At 48.2% G+C, this 22500-nt stretch overlaps 1 protein-coding gene across 3 annotated transcripts in view; it reads right to left on the bottom strand.

Moving 5' to 3' along the window:
* Positions 1–22500, bottom strand: part of plekha7a (pleckstrin homology domain containing, family A member 7a) — a 77215-nt gene that overhangs the window by 40069 nt on the left and 14646 nt on the right. The window contains exon 1 of one of the 3 annotated variants that reach the window (XM_062546467.1): positions 19450–19613. The exons of the other annotated variants lie outside the window; for them this stretch is intronic. Coding sequence (XP_062402451.1) covers positions 19450–19520 — 71 coding nt within the window. The 5' untranslated portion in view covers positions 19521–19613. Of the gene's footprint in view, positions 1–19449; positions 19614–22500 lie in introns of those variants that run through there. 3 annotated transcript variants of the gene reach the window in all.

The following is a 22500-nucleotide window of genomic DNA, read 5'->3' as shown; positions in this document are numbered from 1 at the left end:
AAAACTCAACAATGCGCTCCCAGTGTAAAGTCCCGAGCATGGCCCCGTTCACTCAAACAATAGTTTTAGCTCCCAGCCAGACAACCACGACGCGACCCGACCAAAGAGACAAAGCTAAAATAAAAACAGACGACACAAAGAGCAGCGGGCCCTTTTGTGTGCGCTGTTGTTTGCATGTCTGGCATTGCTCCTTCCCCTCAGTGCTGAATGGCTTTACCTGCATCCTCATGAGCACCGCCACAGCTTCCTCTGTCCTCTGTCTGCCCCAGCCACTCTGCCTGAGCACGGGCTTTAGCAGGGACTATGTGTGTGTGTGTGTGTGTGTGTGTGTGTGTGTGTGACAGCAGTAGTAGATAGAGCTGGGAGGCAGGCAACGCCTATGGGGAGGGGGGGGGGGGGACAACTGTGTTTGCACAGGAGCACAGAGAGATCTTAAATATGCTGAAGGAATCCGGCTGATGTTGTCCACTCGTACATGTGGCTGATAAAAAGGATTCCTTGCCTTTCTCTTGAACACACGCACGCACACATGCCCACACACACACACACACACACACACACACACACACACACACACACACACACACACACACACACACACACACACACACACACACACACACACACACACACACACACACACACACACACACACACACACACACACACACACACACACACACACACACACAAACACACTCCCCTGAGGGCAAAATAAATCCTAAGTGAAACTGCCTTTCTTTGCCATTCTCCTTGCCTCTCCCTTGTCTCCTCTCATTTTATTCCTGCATTTCCATTTCCCACTCCGTATTTCTCCCGCCGGAGCTCACATCCTCTCCTTTCGGCTCCGTGCTCCTACGTTTGGCCGTTAGCTGAGAAAACAACCCCTTCCTTTCCGCTTTCCATTATCTCTCCATCAAAACTGCCCCAGTCAACAGACCGTCAAGAGAACTCACAGCTCATCATCTCTCTGTTTGTGTGCAAATACGCCATTCGCTCATCCTTTTCCAGAGGTGCTGAGAGGTCTGTCCCATTATGTCATGGAGGTTTCATCGACAGTGTTTTCCCAGGCAGACTGTAGCCTTATTTTCTCTGACAGCCATTTGCCCAAACATGAAGAAAAACCACCTGCTCTGGCATGAGGAGAGAACAGCGATCAAAGCAGCAACGTCTGTTAAAAAAAAGTGTTGGCCCTTTAAAATGACCCTTCAAGGAAATGTAGCAATCGAAGGAAGCGATCAAAATTCAAAAACCAACATTTGTTGGACTGCTGACAGGATCACAGTGATGGCCACCTTCTAAAACTTCAGGGATGTTTTTGAGAAGGGGGCGGGTCGAGACCTTCAGCGGCGACGCAGCCTCTGGTTTCAGCCCTGGGGAGCGTGCAGTTGGTTAATGGACATCATAAAAGGTTATTAATCCTGCTCAGTGTCTCTCGGCCATTAACACTGATAAATGGACACCATTACGGACCGCATATGCCAGGACAGAGTCAGCCGCTGGTGACTGCATCGGCTGCTGCCGGGATATTTCTGGAGTTTTCATTTTCTTTCCTTTTTTTTTAATAAAAAAAAGATCATGTGGCACAGAAAGAATGGTTTGTTTTTGTCTCATCTCCCACAGAAGAAATGCAAAATGTAAATCTAACGTTCTTTTTACGATCTCCTGCGGATAAAAATACACATCCTGCTGAAAGTCACCTCCAGCAGGACGACATCCGTCCAGCATCAGATCTACTCATGAGTCAGCGGCAATCAGTGTGTGATGGTTCAGGTGGTTATATGAGTCCAGTAGATTGGTCTGCGGTTTCTATATAGCAGATGAGGACACAATGTGAGTCGGCGGCCACCCTGAGGCGGAGGTTTCCTCTCTCCTAATCTCGCTTTGGAGGACACAAGGTCAGAGCAGGGGAGTCTGGGATATCTGTCTTGATCAGCCAACAAACCTCTTTCCGTCTGAGAAAGTACACCATACAGTTCGTGTGTGTGTGTGTGTGTGTGTGTGTGAGAGAGAGAGAGAGAGAGAGAGAGAGAGAGAGAGAGAAAGAGAGCGTATGTATGTGTGTGTGTGTCTGTGCATGATACAGTGCATCTCTGCCCTAGTTTTGCTCTTGCCCCTAAAACACCTGGGCATCTCCCTGGCTCAGACTCAGCGCTGCTAACAGGCTGGCATGAGAGGCACGATACTAAAACAGCAGACAGTGCCCTGATGCCAGTCATTATGCCAGCGTGGCATCAGCTGTCAGCTCACAGAGCCTTACAGCGGGCCACGAAGGCCACAGACGCCAGCACAATCCCACTGATGTGAACGCTGTCTTGACAGCCGTGTTGACAGCATATCAGACAGAATATCTTCAGCTACAACTGGACAACGTACTAACAGAAAATGTTCTATACAGTTTCTCTCTAATCCAACATTCTAAGGTAAAGACTGGAAATTGTTTCCTAATACTACTACTAATGTTTCCTTCATACTATGAATTAAAAGATGAAAGCATTTAATACATATGTCAAATAATATCCATCCATCCATCCATCCATCTATCTATCTTTTTATCTATCTATTTATAGATACATACTAGATCTACATACATACTGTACATATACAGTATATCTCACATCTATTCTCAAACACAAAAATATAGGGTTACAGAGTTGATATCCAGAAAAAAGAAGTAGATTGTCTATTTTGAGCCTGTTTTTCTGATCATGCATAAAAGTAGTACTCTGCTATAATCTGATGAAATTGGATCTTGCTCAGAGTGGGAGAGTGAGTCTGTTCTCCTGGCACACTGGCACAGCTAGTGTGTGCATGAAACACCTTCTGCTATAGGGAAGGCGTCCTGGGACTGCTCCGGCTTTTACAGGCCACATCCATCTCTCTGTTCTAGCTCCTGCAGGCCTGGCAAAAAAAGCCAATGCTGGCACTGAAGCCCCAGAGAGATACTCCAGAAATACGCCCAGATTCCAGACGAGGCTGTGGACGGATGCCCATGCCAGCCACGCCACTCTCAAGCTCAGCATCTCAAGGTGACTGAGCGAGGGCATTATAAATAGTACACATGAGTATATGAATACACACACACACACACACACACACACACACACACACACAGTGGACATGGAGAGCCGTAAATCACATAAACTGACATACACACACATACTCAGTCTCTCTCTCTCTCTCTCTCACACACACACACGCAAACACACCTTATTGGTGGCTCAGCCAGAGAGAGGATGAAAACGGAACTAAACCGTAATATTCATGCCATGCAACACTGGAAGCGTGGGAAAACTTTCCTAGCCAATTCAGCACTTCAATATCTGCATACTCATCAAAACAGACATTCAGAGGTCAACACCGATATCACTGCGGACGTTACTTTTCTAAATCTGTGAGCGTCCATGGACCACACTGGACAGTCAGAAAGTTCTAGAAGGCTGATTTAGTCAAGACTCCTATTAAATTATGATTCTAATCCCACGGGGCCATCTCTGCATTTCAGTTCATCTTTCCAACATATCTCGAGTTGGATTGAGATCTGTTAGCCCCAAAGCCCACGCTGAAAACAAAAGGACTCAAATGTGTTATGGATAACTCTTTTGATGAATAATTCATGCTGTTATCTCCAGACTTGAGAGGCAAAGTCCAGGAGAGTGTGCAATTTTTCCAATCAGTTTTAATAAAGTGGCGGAGGTGCGATGCATAAACAGTTGCTTTCGGGGCAGAGAGACGAGGGAATGTGTATGACTGGGAGCCAAGCCAATCTCTCAGGGCGCCAATTTAATGCAAATAAGCTGCTGCAGTTGTACTGTTGTTGCCTTTCCTTTCCTGATTACAGGAGATAGAGGCTTTATTATACCAAAACATTGTGTAGGAGATGCACACACACTCGCACACACATACAGTACACACACACACACACATACACACACATACACACTCTCTCACACACACACACACACACACACATATATACACTCGCACGCTCACACACGCTCACACACACACACACACACACACATATACACTCGCACGCTCACACACGCTCACACACACACACACACACACACACACACACACACACACACACACACACACACACACACACACACACACACACACACACACACACACACACACACACACTTTATAAGTGCTTCAAGAGATAGAGAGGTGCGGTGAGTGGCTCCTTGCCTTAAGCTGACGGGTCAGACAGGCCTTAAAACAGGCACTGGCCCCCTACCTGCCCCCGATTAGCACGTCTGGCACCTAGCGCGCTCGCCCCGGGGGACGGTAGGGATGTGAGACACTGTTCCTGTGGATGCAGACGGATGTGGGTGCCCTGCCGAGTACACAACAGCAGCAGTCAGAACTCCAGTCAAGATGGATCCCTCTCCATGCAGAGTAGTCTAAGGGTTGTTGTCAGTGTGCATCTCATCACTTGAGTGACACATGGCAAAACTCTGAGCTAAACGCGTCATGCTCGTACACTCCAGCATCTCAAGAGGCCCTGTTAATGTCTGTAGTCAAGTAATGGGGCCCCATCATACAGCATATGGCTGCTCTTAAGAGGAGGGTGAAGTACAGGGACTGCAGAGGTGGAAAGTAAAACCTTCAGAAAACTCCAGCTTCAGAGAGTAAAAGTCCTACTACATATCTGTGCCAACCATTCACTTAAACTAGCTGATTCTAATTAGCTCAACTCTTCAGCCAGCTAGAGCAGCTAATTGATGAGATCACCTGTGTTACAGTAAGTGCACACGTAGAACCAATACATGATTGGATTTTTACTTTCTGAAGCTGGAGTTTTCCACCTCTGAGGGACTGAGGGCTGGCAGATGACCACTGGCCCACAATGACGCACAATCTATAGTTTGCTTTAATCTAAAAAAAACCTCCCCCTCAACACACACACACACACATACACACATACACACCAGCCAGCAGGGTGACGTGTCATCAGGACAGAGGTCCACTGTGAGGACAGCGGCTCTGGTCTGAGAGAGAACACAGACACACACACACAAACACACACACTTCTCAGTCCAACAATCCACAGGGGCCACTGCTGCAACAAGGCCGTCTATCTCCTCCCCTCTCTCCCAGAGCCTCACACACTCGACATGGAAAAGCTACTTCACAGAGCTGGGGTGTCTCTAGATAGAATCTATGCCTCAGCGAGTCCTGAAGCAGGACGGTGGTGGTGGTGTTGGGGGGGAGGAGGGGAGGGGGGGAGTTTTTTTGGATGGCTCAAAGTGTTTTCAGTTAATCAGTCGGTCTGAAAATAGCCTGTGCTCAAGCAAGGCACTCGGTCCATGCCACCCAGCTAAGTGGGCTGAATTAATGGAGTGCTATTTTTATCTGTTTATCTTCCAACAGAAACTTGATAAGGAGAAGCACTTTTTCCCAAAAGTGTTGCGGATGTAATTTGGTGAGAGACTATAAACACCGCATGACGTCAAAAGGCCATGATACCAGGCACACACTAGCAGCTAAATATCTCGCAAACAAACAGCCTGAAGCTTCCGGAGCATGATTGACAGAGTAGATACTTTCATCAAAAGCCACTCAGTCCCAGAGGAGGAGTTCATTTTTATCTGCATTTTAACCTTAACACTTGACCTTGGGCCCCTTTCACAGGTGTACCAGAGCCACACAAAGTACAGGTGAAAAGAAGTGAGCCAGCAAGGCCAGTCAAGGACCCAGCTCCCTACTTGTTATATGACTGCTCTATTTTCCCATTTACTGAGTTTATGTCAATCACACAGCCTTGGAGCTCACATACACTAATACACAAAACAGTTAACAAGGAAGTACACATGAGTCCATAATAGGTGCTTTAGATCTTGGATTTCCAAAATCCATAGTTTGAGGCTATTGGAGATACAGCATACAGAGGAGTTTTCCACTTCTGTTTACTGTGAAAAGAGTGAAGGTCCTTCATAGACGCTAGAAATATCTGTTAGTTCTTGTGACGTGGCCATGAAATGAGTCGTAAGCTACTTGTGCCCAGACCTGTTTCCCATCTGTTTACCCTGACTGGCTTAATATTTGCGATAGCGGAAATATCGGATTATTCTGACGGAACAGACAGGTTAAGCTGTGCCCTGTTATCATGCCATGAGTGTAATACCCTACGAAACGGTGTGGATCCCGGAGCAACATCTGAAAGAAGCTTTGAGAGACCCAGAATAGCGGGTAGGCTTTTCAAATCAACCTCCAGCTCTTACTCATTCAGTGTCCATCATCCAGCGCCGTCACAGAGCTCTTAAGACAACCTGTGGCCATAAAGGTGTTGGCAGGTGCTGCAGACCTGAGAGTAAAAGTTAATGGCATTGCGAGGATAAGCCTGTTTGGCATAAACCCCAGACACCCAAACAACACAAGCTGCTGGATGTGAGTGGTGAAAAGGAGAAGGGTTTGGCCCACATCAGGGCCAGGTCTGTGCCAGAGTCGTGCAATGATAGTGATGATGAGCCAGTGTCCCGGGCTTGCCCTCCGCATCGTAATCAACCCCCAGCCACCACATCATCACCCAGAGAATAGCAGCACAAATCTGAGGCAGCCACAGGCCCCTCCAGTGGTAAAGCGGAACTCATGAACCCTGAAAGAAGGATTAGGCTTCATTACTCAGGGAGAGTATACTGGCACTGAATAAAACAGCATATCATCACATTATCTTCCTAATACTGCATATTAGCCAAAGCCAGTGGGCACCAGTAGGTCAGTACTGAAAATAAGCTTGTAGCATGTCATGTACATTTAGTGATATTCACCATTTATTATGTGCATTTATTATCACCTGCATCACTTCTTTACAGAGTTTACAGAGTCTCTTCTTTCAGAGTGAATAAGGATGAGGACAGAGGATGTGCATGTCCTGTTTACCTGTGAGCGTACCGTACCGTATGCTCAGGTGAGCACACAACCCCTCCCCACCTGACACGCATCATGGCACAACCCCCCCAGGGGAACGAGACGTCCCAGCAGCCCACTGCAGGCACAAGAGGAGCCATGCTGCAGTGACTGCATCAACACAACCAGCGGGCCTCCCTGCTGCTCAGCTGCTCCCCTCCTACCCAACGTCTCCTCACGCCCACCGCCAGTGTGGACGCTACACTATGGGTGCCTCTCATTCGTCTGTTATCTGTCCTCCCTTCCTTCCTCGGTCCTCGTTCTCACTGATCTAGATCAAGAATGATGGGGCAGCAACAATGGGATAGTCTATCCAAGTGCTAGTTCTAGATCAGTGGGAACGAGTCTGGAGGACCGAGCATCGAGGATCGAGGATCGAGGATCGAGGAGGGATGTTGAGAGAGGCCCTGTGTGTAACACGAGCCCACTGTTTACATTTCTAGTGCACAGTGCCATATAGACATATAAACATATACATCCATTTAGTGCTAATTACAGCAGGGCTTTTGATTGCAATGCAGTACAGCAGTAATCTGTAAATCAACAACTTAACTGGAAAAAAAAAACATGTGGGTGTGAACGCAACTGTCAGCACAGAACAGCAAACAGGATCCAGTATCTGCTTCAGTGAGCGCTGGGCAATGAATCTGGGCTGATCTGCAGGACCAGGGATGAGGTCAAATCTATGTACACTCTCCCAACACGGTAACACCTCTGCATGTACAGTACTGTCTAGCTGTAGTCACCTACAGTATGATGTTCTCCCGTTCACCTCCAGACAACCCCTTGTTTCTCCTTCTCACCTGCTCTCTCTCAGTTTGTCTGTAGGGGTTTATTCCTTTTGATGAGCGCCGCATCCTGACTGAAAACAAGTGTAGTTGTAAAACGTTACTTTCCCCATATTTCATCTCTGTGGAAATGTATTCTGCGGCGCTAGGTGTGAGAGACAGAGGAGGAGCAGAGTGGGATCGATAGAACCGGTCTGGGTAAATATGACGAGCGGGCGAGCGGCCGCATCCACCGCAGAGCGTTCGCCAGCGTCTGTCTGAGGCCCAGCGGGGGGGCAGTGATTCGATCGGCGCTGACGGGCCGGCATGCAAATCAGCCGCGCCAGGCAAACCTTATTTACATTCACGTCACCTGCAGCGCCCGGAGCAGCAGTGCAGCACCGCGTAGCGCAGCGCAGCCGAGCAGGAGGACTAACGGGGCCGGGACACGACCTGGAGAGATGGGACCTGCACAGCCCTCAGAGCCAGACTGGACCTGGAGAGTTGGGACCTGCACAGCCTTCAGAGCAACACTGGACCTGGAGAGATGGGACCTGCACAGCCTTCAGAGCAACACTGGACCTGGAGAGATGGGACCAGCACTGCCCTCAGAGCCAGACTGGACCTGCACAGCCCTAAGAGCCAGACTGGACCAGCACAGCCCTCAGTGTCAGACAGGACCTGGGGAGATGGGACCTGCACAGCCCTCAGAGCCAGACTGCTGAAGAACACACAGGGCCACTAATGAGTCTGATATGAGTGCAAATCTCTGTGCACGATGGCCAGCACGGCTGAGTCACAAAGCCAAAAGGGGGGATCAAAAGGGAGCTGGTGTCCCCGTCATGATACGACCTCTGGATACAAAATATTTATTTCATTGCAGAACTCTGTGGCTAGATCCGACAGTTCTGAGCCATAAATACAACGGTAGCGAGACATGCCTGAGCTTAAGCCATGCCCTGTGTCCACTGCATTGCGGAGGGAAGTCTCCCTTAACGTGCTTCAGGATGCTAATGCTCTGGCATTTCAACTTCAGTTCAGAGTGAAACTTTGAAGTTGTTTCACTTTCGTCTGTCGAGTCCAATTGGAGAGTGCTGTGTTGGAAGGCAGGCAGGGGGGTGGCCATGGGATGGGATGGCAGTCAGGACTGAGTGAGTGTCTGCACAGCTTCTGACCGACTAGCTACAGTAGGGCCACAATCAAGTGCTTCTACACAACCCCATGCGCCCACTGCACACTGAGCAGAGTTCGCTCAGAGGAAACCAGCTGAACGCACAGAGGAAACATTTCTCCCTCCCCTGGGTGCAGAAATATAAAAATACTCCATGTCCCTCACACACACACACACACACACACACACACACACGGAGACAGCCTGCGGCGGATGGCCTGTGGCCAGCAAAGCCCCTTGAGATGGGCGCAGGGTAATTGGATTTGCCAGGGGGGGGGGGGGGGGATGGGTGGGGGCGAGCAGGAGCGCAGCAGAAGCCCAGCGCTGAGTGGAGGGAGCGGAAGCAGCGGTCACTTCGGGCCTGTGATCTGTGCGCCTTCCAACTGTTAGTTCTGCCTGAGTGAAACGTTTGTTCAACTGATTCAATCTCCTACTGCTGGAGTATGAGTCACTCCCCAGAGTACACACACACACAATATACTTCTTATTGCACACACACACACACATACAGTACATACACGCACACACACACACACACACACACACACACATACGCGCACACACACACACACAAACACACACACACAATATGTACCGGCACTTCTTATTGCGCACACACACAAACACACACACACACACACAGAGGCAAGTATAAGATGTACAATAGGTGCACTGTAAAATGTAGCTGATCTTATGAACTCAAGTTAAAATCACCACCACATTAGGAGGTTGATGAGATGACCACTGGCCAGTGGTCTGGACTTCCTCTCTCAGTTCTCACACACACACGCACATTCACACAGTCACACACACACACACATACACACACACACGCACAAACGCATGCGTGGCGCACACACACACACACCCACAAACACCTATCATGTCATAATTCTTCAGTTTATCTTGGATACATACAAAACATAATCACACATACATGAAAAAAACACACTGCCACACACAGACACAGGCACACACACACACACACACACCTTCCCCCTTTTCTTCTGTACTGTCATGCCAGCCTCGATCTGTCCTCACTGAGTGATTAGAGTGTCAGTCCGGGTCACTTTCAAAGCTGCCCAGGGGCTACTGATACCCCACTGCCACGGACACTTTCAGAGCGCTGCATTTGTCAAGCGTGGAGCTCCCACATCAGAGGCAGACCTCTGAAATCCAATCACGCTGAAATAAGAATACTCAAAGTCGTCATGTGACTCATCTCCCTCATTTAAGGAATTGGAGAGTTTAATTACTCCATTGCTGTGCTGGTGAAAAGGGTGGCACTAGTGTGTGTGTGTGTGTGTGTGTGTGTGTGTGGGGTGGGGGTTGGGGGGGGGGGTGCTGAGGATTTGAAGAGCCAAGCAGAGATGAGCTGCTTTTCACAAGACCACCACTGGAAATAATGTTTCATCACTGCGGCAACAAAGGCACATTATTCCCGCACAGAATTCCGAGTTCTCCGGAATGCAGGCCTCCCACTGGGTCGTCTTGCTGGACGGTGTGAGCCGGGCGCGTTCCCACACCCCTCTATTCTCTCTCTCCTTATGGATTTCCATTCTTCCTCTCTTTCTCTCTCTCCCTACTTGGCACTGTCTGCACAGGCTCCCCAGATGGCTGCCGACTCTGGCGGGCACGAGGCCTATCTCTGGCGTAGATCCGGCAGGGTCTATCTAAGGGTTCGCTGCTATCTGGTCTCTCTCTCTCTCTCTGTCTCTCCTCCCCAGCTACTGCTTGCAGACCACGCTACAGGCTATATTTGCCAAAGGTTGACCCTTGCAAACATGATATCAGCCTCCCGCAAGAAAAAGTATGTACTGTAGTGACCGATAGACATGGGGAGCCAAGGTACTGTAAAGATCAGCTTTATAGGGCTACAGATAATGTCAAACATTTATTTTATGCAATGTGATATCATTGTGTCACACACACACACACAAACACACACACACACATTTATAACAGTCAGATCAGGGCCCATGTGGGATGAAACCTTGTATGGTGTACACACCTTATCTGTCGATACTGTGACCAGGAGTGACTCATAATCATGCAGTAGTTTCAATGCCTGTGCAACAGTGTGCAGTGCTCTCTGGGGGAGGCTAGCCGTTGCTAGCCCTGCGGCCATTATCAGGGCCAGAACACATGGCACACCTGGGGCACACCTGAAACACTGGGGCCACAGGGCGTCTGGGCCGCTTCTCATGGAGATCTGAAGGTGTGCTTTTCCTCGCTCGGAGTTGACACATCAAACACACAGCAGGGATTTACACATGCCATGCTCACTAATGTACACAGATAAACACAAACACACACACACACACACACACACACACACACACACACACACACACACACACACACACACACACACACACACACACACACACACACACACACACACACACACACACACACACAGGCTTAAGTGATCTGATTTTGCTCACTTTGCCATCCCATTTGAGGAATCTTCTCAGTCAATCTGCATCAACACCAGCAGCGGGGAATCAGGCCGACAGGCAGAGAGACGAGACACAAGCGCACAGCCACGGGGCCAAGCGAGCGTGTCCACATGCAGTAGCTGTTCTCTGATCTGCACTGTGGGTCTTTACAGCGTGCAGTGGGTCTTTAATGGCACACGGTGCTGTGCGAAGGCTTAATGAATGTTGGAGGTGCAGCATGGTCAGCAGACCCAGCATGACGGAGAAAAACACATTATATTCCTACTGACGCAGCCTACCTACACACAGAGGGGTGCACACACACACACACACCGCACATACACACACACACACACACACACACACACATACACTACACACACACACACACACACACACACACACAAATCACATTTGCACAAGAGCTCATATGCATAAAGATACAGATAAATACAGAGACAAAATCAGAGTAGAATCTGAACACAAACTCAGACTGTCTACAGATTGCCAGACATTCTACAGGCCTTCACAATCACAAACACAAATCTCCGGCTGTCAACAGTCTACAGATCCACAGAGCGCCAACAGATTTTCTAAAGCTGTCCATTGGCTCTAGAGCTGACTGGCTGTTTTCAATGATAGTGAATTATAACTGAAACCCGATTTAGAACAAATCGTTGATAGAACATGTCCAGGTCCAGCGTTCTTCCCCTTCAACATCTACAGTAGGGACGTTCTCCAGTGGGTTCTGGAGCTCCAGCAGACCTACCTCACTGAGTTTCTCCCCCAGGAGAAGCAGGGCTTCCCCAGACAGCAGGACAGCATCCTTCAGCTAGCCAAGAGCCCCACCATACAGCACATAGGCAAAGAGGAAGCTACCGCTCCCCATCCTGCTCTCTCTCTTGCTTCTTTTGAATGGATGCCTTTCTCTTATGGTTTCAAATGACCCCTCCGAGTAGAGGTTTAAGGATGAAGATTGAAAAGTCTTTATTCACAGACACAGACACACGAGCGCTCACATACACACACACAGACACAGACACAGACACAGACACAGACACACACACACACACACACACACACACACACGCACACGCTCACACACACACACACACACACACACATAAGCAAAACAAACTCTCTCACACACACACACAAGCAAAACAAACGCTCTCTCTCTCTCACACTCACACCCACACGCACACACACACACACACACGCATCTGGATCATCCCTCTGATCTCTCATCCTCCCAATCCCCACAGAGTCTGTTAGATACCGAGATAAACACACAGACTGTGAATTACTCCCACAGCATCTCTCACACTCTCTCTCTCTCACTCACACACATTTCTCTCTCTCTCGTTCTTTCTCTCTCTCGTTCTCTCTCTCTGTCTCTCTCTCTTCTTTAGCAGGCCAGTGTCCAGTCTCTTGGGTCAGCAGAGGGCTCCACTGTCTGGGGGGATTAGTGGACTGTAGGGGGGAGGGGGGGGGGGGGGGGGTGAGTGAGTGAGGACCCGCGTCAGCCTTCAGAGCCCAGTTCATTTCTGGGCCAGACTCTTCAGAACATGAGATTGACGAGCCGGATCTCTCCAGGTCATGGTGTTCAACAGCCTGAAGGCCCCTGTGATTTAATATGGTGTGCTGTATGTGTGATCTTAAGATGAAAGTGAGCTGTTTGAACTGCTGCTCAGAAGAGAACCAGTGGAGGAAACTGTTATTAAGTTACTAGACGATGAACGTCACCGTTTCGGTTCTGGGTTCTGGGTTTTGGGTATGCGCTAGCGGTCAAGAGCTGGTCAGCCAGACTGACGCTCACTCTTGTCTGGAATGGCCGAGTGGTTTTGCATATGATGAAACAGACAGTGTTTGAGTTTTAGACGTGCGGTTTTGAAACAGGGTCAGCAGCAGTGTATGCTTTCAGTGACTCTCAGCCACTCCACCGCGCGTGAACAACATCACACTCTTCCCATTTCAGCGTGTGTAACAGTCAGTCCTCGCTGGCTGTCTTGGCTCGGCTGATGACACAGGCTGGAGACGGCACTCTGACAGAGTCACTCAGGAAGCTGTCGGAGCCTCGGAGGAAGCACCAGAGCACTCCACACAAACCCCACGGCAGAGCCAGACAGCAGGGGCACATCTCCCATCACATCTCAGCACCAGAGCACTCCACACAACAACCCCCCCCCCCCCTGAAGATACCATCTCACACACAATAGATTGCTCTTGATCCACTCGAGCACAGAGGTAATATCCTGGGTTAATCCATAGAACACACACAACTGACCCTAAGGCACTCACTCAGTTACAAACACAAGGAACACACAGCAAAGGCTGAAGGGCTCGCAGGGTTCCAAACAAAACCGTGTGAACCTTGGATCACTGACTTACTATCTTAATTAGAGGACACAGCCCAGATGTTCGACCATCCTCTTCAGTCAGTACAAAACAACATTTTCTAACATCAGCTAATGACAGATCATTTTAGCCAATTAAATATCCATTACACACAGATGTTCTCTGCATAGCCAGCAAACCCTTTTTATAGCGATGATATGCAAGCAGTGAATACTGAATTATAAGCATTAAAAACATCCCACTTCTTCCCCTGTTAATAAGCTTAAACGAAAACAATCCAATAAAATGGCCAACCTTAGTAAATGATACTTAGTTAAACTTAGACAGTTATCACTAGTGATAAGATGATAGCAGTAATGCAGCACTACCAGTCAATGCATCATTCAATTGTTTTCTTTCTAATGCGTGAAAGTGGGTCTATGTTTGCAGTGCACGCATGTGTGTGTGTGTGTGTGTGTGTGTGTGTGTCTGAAAGAGAGAGACATAGAGAGTGTTCTCTGTCTGTTATCAGTTGTATTTGCATGCTGCCAATGGTTAACTAGACAGTCTTAGGCACATGACCGTGGTCACACACCCCATGGGGAGTTCCATTTCCTTTTACACACACAAACATACTGTACACAACCTGAGGAGATCCATTTCCTTTTACACACACAAACATACACAACCTGAGGAGATCCATCTGCTTTTACACACACAAACATACACAACCTGAGGAGATCCATCTCCTTTAACACACAAACATACACAACCTTTGTCACTCTGACCCCCATTGGCACTCTTTCACATGCGACATAATTCACTGTGATATAGTCAGTATCTCTCTCAACACACATTAAAACACACACACCACATCAGCACACTACAAACACCCTGAGACTCAGATTTCTGCCTCTGTTCTGTTCCATTTAGTGAACTACTACTGGTCATGATCTCATAGCCATGTACTGTAGATATAAATATCATTTTGTGTCAGAGACAATGAAGATTACACAACACCATGTGTACAGCTATCACAAAACGTCACGCAAAATGGTTGATTGCAAAATATCTGGGGCTGCACCCCGATCTCTACAAGTCATGACACGAGATTAAGGCAGGACACCTTTACTCGGAGTGTGTGAAATAAAGAGCCACAGTCAAACGGCTTCCGTCCGTTAGTATCTCACCTTTACAGTACCTGGACAAACAGCTGAGGTCAGTGAGTCACCAGTCACAGGTGAAATGAGCTTCCTGTTAGCTGGGAACTCACCTGGAAAGATAGGAGACCTCTCACAAATATAGACAGAAAGGACAGGGGGCCTCCCACAACTGGATACAAAGGGGTGGTGGGGTGGCGGGGGCTTACACATCTGGATGTTTCAAAGGCTGGTTCTGGCACACCTGTAAAACCGTGACACATGTGTGACACACACACCTAGCCAGGTGGAGTGAGTACGAGCCCCACGCGGTTGGCTGTGCATGCATGATCATGCCCTATATCCACTCAGGTGCTCTGAGGTAATAACAGCGGGGAGCGGAAGAGAGCATGCTCAGGTGATGACAGGCCTTGCAGGCCGCGGGAGGTGAGTGGAAAGGAGAGGACACACACACACACACACACACACACACACACACACATGACGACTCTTCACTCATCACACACCAGCGCTTTCATCCCACATTCCACCACCATTACTGTAGTGTAGACAGTCACCGCTTGTACACTAACAGGGCACTTATCTGTGTGTTGCCTTGCACAGTAACAGGGCACTTATCTGTGTGTTGCCTTGCACAGTGACAGGTGTTTCTAAGGTTTCTAAACTACACAGACATGGTGGTATAGGTGAGTTGACCTTTAATATAAACATATCAAAGTTTCATGTTCAAGCTGGGCTATGTAAAATGCCTTGAAATCCATTTTCACAAGCCTTATTTTCACATATATAAATTCAATTCAATTGCATTCAATTGTATTCAATGCTATTTCTGACAACATTTCTTTTCATGGTAGACACGATTAATAATGACATAGCACCATGTGATGTGAAATAGCCCTCTGGGGGCCATGTTGAGAAGACCTCCCCGTGAACACCACACCGTAGTGGGCCGTACAGAACCGCTCCATTCTGGATGGATGACACTGGTGCAGAACAACTCCAGAGTCGTTTGGGGAGAGTGGTGACTCAGTGAGTGTGCAGGGGCGCGCGGCACTGCACGGCGGAAGTTTCCAGAACACTCAGTTGTGTGTCAGAGTGTGCAGCGGCACAGTAGTGCACGGCTGAAGTTTCCACCACGCTTGCTTTTCAGCGGGACCGCAAACCCATTTAAAGTGACCTTGGGTTTCAGAAAGGCGCACCATTATTTTTATTTCCAAAGATGTACAGGGCAGTTGTGCTTGCAGAAAAGGAGTTGGAGAGGAAAACCCTCAACTGACACAGACAGCGAAGAGGGGATAAAGAGGGCAGGGGACTGAATCAGATGCGCTGTGGTGGTCATGGGGTTGCCATGACACCAGCAACAATGTTAAGCCTTCAGTGTCTTACAAACAAGTCCTCTTTGTAGCGTAAACTAATTGCTGTTGCAGAGTAGTATAGTAGTACAGTCAAGTAATCTTCTCTGCAGACCACCATCGGATTCCCTGGAGTGAAAATACATCTTTATGAATGCAATTGTCAAAGCAAGTAAGCACAACAAGGAATTTAATTTGAAATGTGTCATTTTGGTTAATTTGGGGTTAAACTTAATCCCAAAAGAAAGCCAGTGCGCAAACACACAAATGCCCCATAACTGGCTCAGCACACACTGCTGTTTACACATTGTTCTCATTTACAATAACACAGTGTATCCACAATGCCTTGTAGATTTGTGTATGCTGACTCGGTGAAAGTGACAAGTGCATTTATGCCATCTCTCTCTATCTCTACTGTATCTCTCTCTCTCTCTCTCTCTCTCTCTCTCTCTGTCTCTCTGTCTCTCTCTCTCTCTCATGCCAACACACACACATACACACTATACTGTATATTGGCGAGGACTGGAAGTAATGACTCAACTCATTTCATGCGCCATTACACCGCTGATGTTTTATCATAAGGCACTTCTAGGCCTGTATGGTGGCGTGTGTGTGTGTGTGTGTGTGTGTGTGTGTGTGTGTGTGTTTTGCACGCTGCCAAAGACATAAAGCAGCAGTAAGCACCGAGTCCCCAGCATCCCATCTCCACGACGACTGCACGGTCACGGACGAGGAGGGCTGCTTCTCCTGCGTGGAGGGGCACTTGAGCTGTGGAGAGAGCTGTGGTGATGGAGACGGATGCGGCTGATGCGCGGCTGACGCGCGGCCGGGCCGGGGTCACATCTGCACACGAGCGATAGAGCATAATTATCTGATTAGCGCCGTGGGCAGAGATGACGACTCAAGCTGATACACGACCTCCCCCCCGATACACTCGCTGTCCCTCCAGCCCTCTCGCACGCATGCGTGTGCACATGTGCGTGCACAATCACACACACACACACACATACACACACACATACTTATACACTCTCAGCTCAATTTGGAAACCAATCCCAGAACAATACCCGTTACTCCCACTCAAACACAGCCCTAAACACCGAGAGTGAATCTCTGATAGACATGCGCAACCTCTTCAAATGCTGCCATTTTGCCTAGGATCATTTCATCCATGTTAAATGTTTCATCTGATGACAAGGTAGTGGTGAGAGCCGACCAGAATACAGATGAGACACACACACACACACACACACACACACACACACATATATATACACACACGCACACACATACACACACACACACACAAATACACACTGCCATGAAATAGAGAGTGACAGAGAGAGAGAGAGAGGCATTACCAGGTATAAAAAACATAGAGTGGATAGAGAGAAGGGATAGAGAATGTGATATGAAATTATAGAAGATAGAAATGAGAGAAGGACACAGTAGAGAACGAGCAGGCAGAGAGAGAGAGAGAGAGAGAGAGCAATCCTTTATCTCATCTCAAAATGTCCACATACTATAGATTAGACATATCACAAACCAGAGAGCATATGATCTGACAGGGTATCTCAGAACCTGATATGACCATATGACTATGTCAAGCAACATGTTATCACAGAACCTGATATGACCCAACCAAGAATGGTGTCATGTAACTTTGCATCACAAAAACTGACATATCTCACACAACCTGATAAGTCACACCATTGGACATGGTATCACACAACCTCAGTAATATCACACTAGCTTACTGCACAACATTATAACACAACCACACAGAAATGTATACATTCACATTACTTGATATGTCATGCCATGTTACACAACCACAACCTCACAAGATAACAAATTTTGATATGAACGTGACATGCATTTGACATTTGATTATATAACATACACAACCACGACACCCAAATCTCTATCAAGTCACTCCATCCCGCCAAAACAAGCTAGCTAGTTAAACTAGCTAAACTAGCTAAACTCCATTCCAGATGTCGTGACTCAACATACCTGAAACCAACATGCTCCACCTCTCTTTCCAATGAACAATCTGCTACTAAACACTAAAGACATGAACTATTCCAATAACGAACCTGAACATTCCTGAAATTATTTCATTTGTTAATTCACATCAATGCATATTCCAAACAGCCTGTCATGCATGCAACTTGATAATCTGTGGTGAGAGTCTACTATGACATTTCTGGCATCAGATAAGCATTTCAAACACTCTGCCGACCAGTTAGACTAGTGCTCAAAGCCAAAAAACAATGAGGCGTTAACAAACGCATCGGCTAAACCCCCTCATTACCACGATGAAGCATAGCAAATCTTTTTCTTCGACATAAACAGCACAAACGGTAAACAACTGAGACGCGTTAGTGACAAAGAATGGGAGTGTCTGAGTAGCCAAACAGGCGCAACGTGCGACAAATAAATCAGAGCAGCCTTACACACGGACTGGCTGAGCAAACATCAGGCTTAGTGGAGGAAGTGCAGAGTTGAAGTCAATGACATTTCAAAGTCTTCTGAAGTTTGGGCTGAAAAACAAAGGGGGCTGTGCCTTTCAGTAGGCTTCCTCAGGTGACCACAAACCACCCCACAAGTAGAGACAGACCATCAATTACATAGGACTGCAATTATGCGTCCCCCACTCACACACACACACACACACACACACACAGAATTGAGTTGATGAAACACACGTCTGCCTCGTGAGTCCCACCTGCTCTGGGGCGACCCCATGACTCATTTGATGCACATCACAGCGCTGTCTGAATCGGCGCGCTTCTGAAACAAGCCCCTACTCTGACCCGCTCACACACATCTCATCCACAGCACACACACACAAGCCCCTACTCTGACTCCCACACACACCTCATCCACAGCACACACACACAAGCCACTACTCTGACCCACACACACCTCATCCACAGCACACACACACAAGCCACTAATCTGACCTGCACACGCACCTCATCCACAGCACACACACATAAGCCTCTACTCTGACCCGTGCACACACACCTCATCCACAGCACACACACACACAATGTGTGTTTACACAGACAACAGTAGCAGCAGCAGTACTGGTACGACTGTACTACTTACAGTCGTACAAGAGTCCGCATGTTTGTGTGGCTGTGCGTTACAACTTGTTTATGCGCTTGCGTATCTGCCAGTATGAAGGTGTGAGTGATTGTGCGTGTGTGTGTGCGTTGTGTCTATATGCCCAGGTGAGTGTGAGTGAGTGTGTGAGTGTGTGTGTGTGTGTGTGAAAGCGGCTGTGCTGCCTACCTGCATGGCGTGTGGTAGAAGGGGTGCCCTGGATAGGACAAGTGGTTGGAGTAGTCAGACTGATTCCACATGGCTCCTCCGTAATCCGCACACGCGAGTCTGTTTACCAACCGCAAGGTGAGCGCACACTGACTACATTCAAAAAGCCTGCCCAAGCCCTACCCTCCACCTCGTCAGACAGAGAGGAGAGAGAGAGAGGGAGAGAGAGAGAGAGAGAGAGAGAGAGAGAGAAGGAGGAGGGAGGGAGGGAGGGAGAGAAGGAAGGAAGGAGGAAGGGAAGACGCAAACTGACACACCTGCCGTAATCTAAGTAGAAGGGGAAGAAAAGGGGGAAAGCCAAAAAGGAAAGACTACGGAACTAAGAGAGAGAAACCCGAGGAGCAGGGTTCCCTCCAGCCTCCTCTAACGTCACAGCAGCGCTACAGTGAGAGTGGGAGGGACAGACAGAGAGAACGAGGGAGCGAGAGAGAGAGAGGGAGAGAGAGAGAGAGGGAGAGAGAGGTGATGTGTGTATGCGTGCGTGTGTGTGTGCAGCAGCGTGCACACTGTGTGCTGCACTGCTTCTCTGCTCCTCTGCTCTGCTCTCTGGTCCCTCTCCTGCTTCCCAACTCACAGCAGAGCCTCCGTCTGACGTACTACCACACGCAGATATACAAGGGGAGAAGAGACAGAGAGAGAGGGGGGGGCGGAGAGAGAGAGAGCGAGAGAGAGAGCGAGAGAGGGAGGTTAGGAAAAAGCGGGAAATGTGAGAGAACATGGAGGAAGGAGAGGCAGCCAGAGAGGAGGAGGAGAGGGGGTGATGAGAGACAGAAATGAAATGGGAGGATAGAGGTTAAAGAAGCAGGGAAGAGAGAAGCAGAAGTGAGTGAGAGAGAGAGAAGAAGAGAGAGAGGGGAAGGGAGAGAAACGAGGAAAGGCTAGAGAGTGTGCTTGTTGTGAAGGAGGAGGGTTGGGGAGAAGAGAACCAAGAGGTCTGCTCAGTTCCGCTCTTCCTCTCCGCTCCATGGCTCAGGCAAGGCTTGGGTGCTCCACTCCATAGAGGAGAGCAAGTGTGTGAGGAGAAACACTCAGCAGTCTGCCTCTCCCTCTCCCATCTCTCATATGGCACCAACAGGACGCACCATCTCACCAGGCGTCCCAAAACACACACACACACACACACACACACACACCTCTCCTGTAGACTGATCCAATCATGCAAATAGCAATTCCAACACAGATATGCTAAATGGGAACAGACCACACATGAACGCTACCAGTTTTATCATGCTTTATCTTGTGCGAGAATCACTGCAACGGATGCCTTTAGCAGAATTACACAACAGTTGGCACCATTCCTACACTGTGATTGGCTACGAGGCTAATTTAAGAGGCAATATCAGCTCATAATAATGCACCTCTAACCACAAACAGTGACTAGCTAAAATGGAATTGTGTACAACACATTACAGTGTGCTTCAACACTGAAATATTTCACAATTTAACTATAGGGATAATAGTAATATATATTAATAGCAATATCATTTAAGAGATCCAACCATAGAAACAAGTAGTACTGTAGTATTAGTTGTAATGGAGTACAAAATCATTGGACCAGTGGATCACTGGATGTGCTGAGTGAGGGTTTCTATATGCTGCCCCAGGACCATCACAGAGGTGTGAGTGCAGGAGCCACAGCAGTGCTATGCCAGCAATCAGGGCTGCTACCTGGGCACGGGCCGCTCCTGCATCCCCCACAGCCTCATGCACACATGAGGGCAAGCTGCCACGCTGAGCTGGGGGCATGGAGCCCACTAATTCAGTCGCCAGCAGCGGCATTCATCTGACGTCACACACACACTCACACACACTCACACACACACACGCACACGCACACACCAGACTACGCATTCATGTACACAGCTGTAGCTTCTCTGCACCTGCACCCAATGATCTGGCCTACATAAATGACTGAATGGCACTGGTATTTTGGTCCCTTTCACAGATGCCAACTGGGTATGCAGTAGACAGATTAAAGACATTCTTCTCAGATTTATATCTATTGACATAGTGAACACTACTGTCATAAGGAATGCTTTGACACCGAAATACTTTTTCAAAATGTACAAAGTGTGTGGACTCCAGGAGTTCTTTGCAATCATTCAATTTACACTCTTACAGGGGAGCTACACCAGGCGCATAACTGAAGCGTTCCGTTCGCGGCGCATATGCTGCAGCAGTTAATAATCACTGTAATCAATGAAAGTAGCTACATCAGATGCGACGGTGGGGCTTACTTCCTACAAAAATAGATCAGTCATCTAAAATGAATATTATGCGTTGTGAACAGAACGCTTCATTTACTCGCCTGGCGTAGCTCCCCTGTTACATATAAGAATACACGCACAGTACAGGACAAGGACAATAATGGAGATTAAGATGGCTTCAGAACAGAATCAGAGTTGTAGCTCTGAAGTAATAACTTTTGTCATTTGTTCTGACAATAAAACCACAAAAGCTTGTTTCTAATGAGGCTGAGAGTAGTGCAGGGTCTGAGTGATTGGGGAATAGCCGTTATGACGGACAGCAGTGACCCCCTGGGGATCCATCTTCATTACTCCGAGACTGAGTGGGGAGAGGGACAGGCTGCATTTACTCAGGATGGTCCCTCTTTATCTACGCAGTCAAACAGGGAAATATGAGAGAGAGAAGAGAGAAAGAGAGAGAGAGAGAGGGAGCGGACAGAGAGGGAGAGACGTGTGTGTGTGTGTGTGGGGGGGGGGTAGTGATTGAATGAGAAACTTTAAATAAATAGAATCAGATGCAATCAGACAGAAGCAGACCAGAACAATCACTAAAAGCTGCAACAGAGTGAATCACTCACTCACACACACACACACACACACACACCCATAACCACAACCACAACCACTCACACGCAAACACACACACACACACACACACACACACACAAATCCAGAGCTGACAGACAGATAGAGATTGAGACAGAGGGAGATGTGGTGATATGAAGAGATAAGGCGATGGAGACACACACACACAGAAATGGGCGCA

The sequence above is a fragment of the Sardina pilchardus genome, chromosome 10 (genome assembly GCF_963854185.1).
Source record: "Sardina pilchardus chromosome 10, fSarPil1.1, whole genome shotgun sequence".
Taxonomy (NCBI): domain Eukaryota; kingdom Metazoa; phylum Chordata; class Actinopteri; order Clupeiformes; family Clupeidae; genus Sardina; species Sardina pilchardus.
This window is presented reverse-complemented; position numbering and strand designations above follow the sequence as displayed.